Genomic DNA, 7,949 nt, shown 5'->3' with positions numbered 1-7,949 from the left:
TTCAGAAACAAAAAACGTCTTCAAAGGCCACGTCTTCTTCAACGCCACAAAATTGCCCGTTTGAACTTTGCAAGGGTGCACCAAACATGGGACATTGAAAGGTGGAAGAAAGTGTCTTCTCTGATGAGAAAAAAATTAACCTTGATGGTCCTGATGGCTTCCAACATTACTGGCATGACAAGGAGATCCCACCTGAGATGTTTTCTACACGGCACAGTGGTAGGGGCGCCATCATGATTTGGGGTGCGTTCTCCTTCAATGGAACAATGGAGCTTCAGGTTGTGCAGGGGCGTCAAACAGCAGCTGGCTATGTGGAGATGTTGCAGTGGGCATCCCTCATGACTGAGGGCCCTCGTCTGTGTGGTAATGATTGGGTTTTTCAATAATGGACATCAGTTCCAGACAGTGGATGCCCTTCGTGAAGCCATMTTCAACACTTGGAGCAACGTTCCCACTAGCCTCCTGGAAACACTGGCATCAAGCATGCCTAAACGATTGTTTAATGTCATCAACAAGAATGGTGGAGCTACTCATTACTGAGTCCTTTTTTTGACACTTTGATTTCTGTTTTGGGGGGTTTTCGGGGGTTTTTGAGCTATGGTCTTGAACTTTTGATCAGCTGAAAAAAATCATGTTTGAGTGTAAATGCAGTTTTCAATTAATTCCCCACTCAAAAGTTTGTGTCTCTTATGCTGATTTCTTCTTTTAACATTGTGAAGCTCTACTTAGAACCTTCTTAAGATCCAACAGTGCAAAATGCAAATTCTTGCACTTTTTTGACTGGTCTTAAGATTTTGATCAGGAGTGTATATATCTTTGATTTAACCAGGTAGCTCTACCTTACATTTAGATTTTAATGGGAGACTTTAGTGTCCCTTAAAAAAAGGAGATTTTAAGGTCTTAATTTTTTTACCTATACATATTTATACATTCCACTCAATTAATATGCGATTTATTTATTTTCTATTATAAGTTTTATATCGTGATATATATTGTTACTGCCACCAATGTATATCATGATATGAATTTTTTGCCATATCGCACATTCCTAGTGTGATGTTTCAGACTCACTGAAATAGTCCGCCAGTCTCCATCCAGAAAGTTCCTGAGTGGGGCGAGGAAGCTGATGGCTGACGTCTGGATGAACTCCCTCTCTGCTGCTCCTAATCTTTTCTCACAGTCCCCCACCATCATCAAAGTGCTCCCTGCAATGAGACCATTACAAAGACTCACAACAAATCTGTCACTGCAGTTAAGATCAAATCAGCACTTATTTCTCAAATATCAAAAATTACTGTATTTATGTTTCAATCAAAATTTCTTTACTTTGTAAATAAATAAAATGTGAAAGAAGGATTATGTAAATGCAGAAAATGCTTTCTGTACACATTCATGACAAAGCTTGCAATTCTTTACAAAAAAGCCTTCAGATGTTTTGAGTAACAAGGACAGAAACAAAGTTTTTAGTGCTTCATTTATAACAGTTAAGTTGGGCTAATGTGTGTAGTTTTAGGATTACAAAACAGATGGTCACAATGACCAATTTAATTAGTAAATAAACAGCATTAAAAGTAGTTAAATACAAACTCTGCCATCTGTCTTTTTTCCCCTGTGGTTTAGTTTGTCTGTGCTGAAACAAGCTCATAATAAAATCGTGGTCTGGATGAGGCAAGAAGTCAGAAACTGTTTAAAAACACTGTTTAACGGATCTTCAGTCAGTAGAGACACAACAACCTGCCCACATTTTTACCCTTAACTCAGCTGTCTGCTGTAGTGTTAACAGCAGCCTACTCATGGAACGGTGAACTTGTAAACCACTGACAATTGTCAAGACATGGTGCAGAATGACATGTTGTAAAGAATCCAATACCTCCAAGAAAAAATTACCATGTAAAAACCCTTATAGACCAAATTAGGATCAAACTGGGCCATTTCTTCTAATTACCTAACTTTTGTGGCAGTGAGTTTGTGTTGCTTTTGTGACATTACCTCAAAATCAAAAACAGTACTTTTAACTTTTTGAAGCTGAACTTTGGATGCACTTGTGTACTCACCATATGGAGTCCCAGGACCAAATTCCTGTGCTGCACCCTCCATATATTGACCCAGCAGCTCTGAATTAGTATCCCTGGACGGGGCCTTCATGTCAAACTTTTCATAGAGAAACTCCTCGATTCTGGCACCTGCAGAACAGTTTGGCAATTTAATCTGACAGCAGATAAACAAGTCCAGATGACACATTTTGTTCCAATTTATATGTCCCACTGGTTAAATACTGTATAAACTAAGTTATATTAAACCTTAACTAAAATGTATGGACAGGCAGTCAGAATTATACAGTGCAGGACTAACTACTGTATTTTACCAGAAATCACTTAGAATCTGTAACATCTTAGTAAGGTTTAGACTTAAATTGTGAATAAATTTGACTATATTTGATGACTGATAAATATGCAAGTTGACACACAATAGTACAAATGTAACCAAGATAAGCTGATAAACTAGAACTTTCATTACACAAAAACAAAAAAACATATCCTTAAGCAATCTAATACACTGTGGGAGAAAAAATGGAGGCTCTTTTTAGATTTTACATATAAAACAATTACATAATAATAATAATAATAATAATAATAATAATAATAATAATAATAATAATAATAATAATAATAATAATAATAATAAAAACAATCTGGTATTTACCAGGTTGTAAAATTATTTCAAACTAACCTTTATTGTACAAAAACACACAACATATCAACATCATCAATGACCTTACAGAAGCAACTGTTACTGCCCATCAATCTGAGATCGGTCTAAATCATTTTTAAAGTATTTGGTGTCCTTCATTCTACAGAGACAAAAGTTATTCACAAGTGCAAAACATTTAGGACAGCTGCCAGCCTTCACACAAATGGACATCCTAACAAACTCACCCCAAGGTCAGATCATGTAATGCTTAAAAGGTCATGACAAGATAAACGCAAAAAGACTGAAGTCTGCTTAGAAGGGCTGCAAGAAAAACAACTCTATAAAAAGGAGATGGCAGTAAGTCTTAAATCGTATTCACACCTGATAGTCCGGTAGACTCGGTTCGATTGGGGACCAAAACTGCAGGATTTGTTTACATTTTCAGCTGGTGTGTTTCACATTCACACTGCACTTTGCCAAACAAACTAAACCATGCAAACAACATGTTCCCTCCCTTGCCTGTGGTGGAGCTGCACCAAGAACCACAGAAGGAATTGACATGAAAACCACAGAAGAAGAAGCAACTTCCTTCTTTACAAAATGTAAACAAAGGCCCTTTCCCAATCGGTGGCTACACACTCGCCCTACTCCCTACAGACTACACTCGCTGTGAAGCCCCCTCGCAGCTGAACTGAGTCCCCTTGATGGCGCTGTATACACCCTCCTCTTTTGAGACGAGCTCTCCTCACACCACCGGAACAGGAAGCTGTTGTCACCATGGTAACAGTCCAACCTCTGGCAGTGACTGAATGCTGGAGAACAAACTGCTTTTTTAATAAACCAAAGAAAACATTGAATTAGGCCCATATTTCAAAAGAGTTTTCAGATATGACTGTATCTGTAACAAACACAGTGTGATAACTTGTCAAAATAATTGCACTTTTAATATTTTTAAATAATTTATGCATATTTTTTATTTTTTTTAAATGTTTCCTTTCTTCTTTTTTAAATGTTGACCATGGTTCTGTGTCTTTAATAAAGTTTGAAGTGAATATGATTTATAGCATGTGTGGAATTATATTCGTTGGTGAGGCGTTTGTTTACTTAGTGGTAAATATGTGTACTAAACATATGCGGAACTTATATTTACACGTCCTGTCCTCCATGCCGACCACTATTTGGTGCTGCACGTGCTGCTCAAGTCTGCATTGGATGCAGACTTGCTGTGGAGGGCTTAATAAGCCACTCGCCCTTGTACCTAATTGGTTTCAGATGGGACTTAATATGGCCAACCCTCCGCGGGAACGCACAAACTGAGTGAGTAGGGAGTAGGGCGAGGGTGTAGCCACCGATTGGGAAAGGGCCAAACATTGAGTGATGTCAGATTTTAGTGGTTGTAGGATTTATAGATTAGATTAGAGTAGATTAGATTAGATCAGGGGTGCCCAACCAGTCACTCACGGGCGACTGGTAGCCCGCCAGCTGGTTCCCAGGTGCCCGTGAAGCGCAACCTTGCTGCGGAGCCTCTAGCGCCATTCTGAGCATCAGATCCCAGAGTGGCTGGTCTTGTTTGAAAGCACGGTGCTGCTCTACAAGGTGAAAGCTGATTGAAGTCCCTGCGACGTTGCTCCGCGGAGCTATAAGCAAAAAACCTCCAAAATACGCACCGTCGGACCTCTCGCCGGGGTGGTTTTAGCCCCCCCCCCACTCCCAGGCTAGGAGAGTCGGATCCCGGCTTGGCTAGTCAGGTCTTAAAGCCCTGGCTCTGCCCTACAAGTAGAAAGTTGATTGGAGTCCCTGCAATGTCCCCCCGCAGAGATATAAGCGAAAAACCTCCAAAATTACGCACAGTCAGACTTCCGCCGGAGGTGGTTTTAGCCCCACTCCCCAGGCTAGGAGCATAGGATCCCGGAGTGGCTGGTCGGGTTTTAAAGCTCTGGTTCTGCCCTACAAGCTGATACTTGTATGGAGTCTCTATGATGTTCCCCCATGGAGCTATAAACAAAGTACGCACGACTAAGTGCATTTTCGGAAAGAAAACCTTCCTTTGCTTCCCCCGCGGAGCTGGAAGCAAAAAACCACCAAATCCCTCACCACTTAGTGCATTTTTTTTGCTCAATTTCGGCAGCAAATCAACCTTCTTTTGCTTCTCCTGCGGGCACTGAGCGCGGATCCGTGAAAGTGAGATGAATTTGGAAAGCTACGGTCCTCCTCTACAAAGTGGAGGTGGTTGCAAGTTCCTGGGATGTTCCCCCGCGGAGCTATTAACCAACGACTGGCCGAAAAAGGCGCTTTGGCAGGCGATATAGTACTCAATTTACTCCGGAGACTCTAGCGCCGGCTCTGAGCGTCGGATCCGGGCGTGAAGGAAGAGGAAGAGAGGAAGGAAGAGATCCAGTGAGCTGGAACTGCAGTCATGCATCCAGCACCCACTCTCCTGCCTGAATTTAGCCAGAAACCCCTGGCGGGCGATATTTCTGCAAAAATGCATAAAATTCTGAAACCCACCTGATGAATAACTTCCAGGCAATAAAAGGAACAGATCTCATCAGATGAAACCAGTCCTGGAAGCTCAGCAATGGGTTTTATAACAGCCTGCCCCCCGAACCACTGGCGGGCGATATTTCTGCAATAATGCATAAAATTCAGAAACCCACCTGATGGATCTGTTCCAGGCAATAAAAGGAACAGATCTGATCAGGTGAAACCGGTCCTGGAAGCTCAGCACCGGGTTTTATAGTCGCCTGCTAGAGAGTTTTATATTGTGTGCTTTGACTTTGAAAAAAAGGGCGGTACTCTTGTGGTATCCATGTTGACCCTGATAGTTTTTTTTTGTATTGTTTTCCCTCCCCTGAATGGAGAGAAGATAGGAGAGTTCTTTGAATAAATGGAGACGAGTTCCCCTGGTCCAGAGTTATTTGACTCTGTGGTTCTCTCTCTGGAAAGGGTTTCCAGTCCTCATAGCTCACACGTTACAGTGAGTACTAATTGAAGGAGATTTTAAAAAAATGGTACTTTTTGTTCAAGCATCACTTTTCTGTTTCTCTGTCAGGAGTTAAGTAAGGATTTTATCTTTTCTTTTTTTTGTAGGTAAATATATGGTTAAGTAGATAGTTTTGTTTGACAATACTTTAAATTAAATAAAACTAGCAACACATTATGTTCTGTTTTATTTACTTTAAAGAAGTGAGGAGTAGGGAGACAAAATTATTATTTTTTGATACTGAGACTGGACGAGTAGATCACGGCAAACTGCCGACTTCAAAAGTAGCTCTTGGTTCAAAAAAAGGTTGGGCGTCCCTGGATTAGATAGAACTTTATTGTCATTGTACAGAGCACAATGAAATTAAGTTTCAGAACACCCATTCAGAAGAAGACAGAACATAACAAACAAAGGAGAACAGGTGCTCTGGGTCATGCAGCCACAGACCCTGCACAGAGCAAGGATCATCATCATGAAGACATCATGAGGAGGCGCAACCCTTAAAAGAAAAACTAAAAAGGGAAGATGAAAAAAACATCATATCAACAATGTGACACACTATGGTGTTTATAAAAAAACCTCTGCATAGAGCACATTTCTTAGCCAGATGAGTGAGTTCAGGGGGGGCATGTATCTCAAGCCATGTGTTATATGCACTTGTGTGAATAAGAATGAGCCCGAAGAATCCAGTCCCCAGAACTCGCGCAGCCATACTCCAGAATATGGATGGTAACTGTTCATTCTGTGCGGCCCTCAGCTTGCTCCAGGAACCAGATCACAGGCGGGTGTGAGAGGGGGGGGGAGGTGTGGGGCAGACCCTCAGTCGACGTAACCAACCAGGAAGAATTTAGTCAACAGCTCAAGGCCATGTAGGGGAGAGCCAAATCTGTAATCAGTGTTTTTGGGAACAGAAGAGACAGGCAGACAATAACAACTTTCCATCTGCCTTCATGCCCACTGGTCCAACTCAATGTGGCTAATCCAATCAGACAAATAGTGTGGACAAATTCCGCAGAGCCGAGCTGTCAGCTTTCTCCAAGATCAATTCCATCTGGCCAGCAGAGTCCAGGAACCACAGCTGGCCCGCGACCCTCAGCAGAACTGCTTGCAGACCGAGTCCAGGTCGCTCAAGGCAAAAGTCCGAGTGCTGATAGTATGGCCATCCTTCATAATAGTCAGGCAGCCAGGAAACGAATATCCACCRACGCTGTTTTGTAGAAACACCCGGAGACCACCAAGCCAATCTGTAGAATCCAGTGATCTGAATCCAAATATATATCCAGAACAGAGCAGAACAGAGGTCCCACCTTTGACATGTCCTCCCATGAAAGAAAAAACTTTGTTCCAAAAATTTATTAAGAGACCAGCTAACCAAATCCATAAAAATAAAAATATCCATAATTTCTGGTTTCGGACGAAAACGTAGAGAAGGCTCCAAGAAGCAAACCAGGGAAGATAAGGAAGGGCAGGAGAGAAGGAAAAAGTGTCTTACTCCTCCGAGAGTGGAACAAAAAAGTTGTTTTGGTTTTGGCAAATGTGCCATACAAATAGTACTGAACAATGAGCACAGCATGACAGGGAGATGAGGCAGAACCACAGAAAATGTTTTCTGCACAAGGAGGCTGAGATAGCTCAATGTGAGGCAGTGTTTACCGATAAGGAGCACATCCAACTTCAAAGCAGTGATGTCCACCTTATACAGACATCCAACAAGGTATTTACAAAATATGAGTAACTTTATTACTGTTATTACTAAGAATGACCTGTGTTATAGTCCACTTCCTGCTTTTGGAGCAGTCTTCTGTCTGCTTGGCGTTCACACATGCAATCGGACCACAACAGAGTTCACTTCAACCAAACCGAGACCTAGGGGTGGTGGGGGCAATGATTGGTGGGCTTGATGGATAGAGCTTCATCAGAGCTAAACAACAAAAGAAATCTGAAGCTCCTATATTGAACAGTTTCTGCTTTATAAGCACTTTTGCATGTCCTGACACCCACTCTTTGAAAGGAGCTCCCTCCTCAAATATGGGGTCTATCGTAAAACTGTTGGCTGACGCAGTGTAGGTCGGACTCATCTAAAGTCCTGCCAAATTTCATGTTGATTGGTGCAGCCGTTTTTGTGCTACGGTTGACCAAAAATCTCCGGAGGAAAAAAACAAACTTGATACCGCATAGCGGTAACATAATGACCCCCGCACACACAAATGCACCAGAACTCAGAAGTCTTCATTCCTAATAAATGCCATGCCACTAGGTGCATCCCAAAATTGTA

The 7,949-nt window shown here is 41.8% G+C and overlaps 1 protein-coding gene across 2 annotated transcripts in view; it reads right to left on the bottom strand.

The window, feature by feature from the left end:
- sh3glb2a (SH3-domain GRB2-like endophilin B2a) overlaps nucleotides 1-7,949 on the bottom strand; it is a 40,420-nt gene that overhangs the window by 28,929 nt on the left and 3,542 nt on the right. For both annotated transcript variants that reach the window (XM_014028514.1, XM_014028515.1), the window contains exons 3-4: nucleotides 2,055-2,183; nucleotides 1,072-1,205 (exon numbers count right to left, since the gene is read on the bottom strand). In XM_014028514.1, coding sequence (XP_013883968.1) covers nucleotides 1,072-1,205; nucleotides 2,055-2,183 — 263 coding nt within the window. The remainder of the gene's footprint in view (nucleotides 1-1,071; nucleotides 1,206-2,054; nucleotides 2,184-7,949) is intronic.

Source organism: Austrofundulus limnaeus, unplaced genomic scaffold, assembly GCF_001266775.1.
Source record: "Austrofundulus limnaeus strain Quisiro unplaced genomic scaffold, Austrofundulus_limnaeus-1.0 Scaffold774, whole genome shotgun sequence".
NCBI classification, from domain to species: domain Eukaryota; kingdom Metazoa; phylum Chordata; class Actinopteri; order Cyprinodontiformes; family Rivulidae; genus Austrofundulus; species Austrofundulus limnaeus.
Note: the sequence above shows the minus strand (reverse complement) of the source record. Positions and strands in the feature narration are given on the sequence as shown.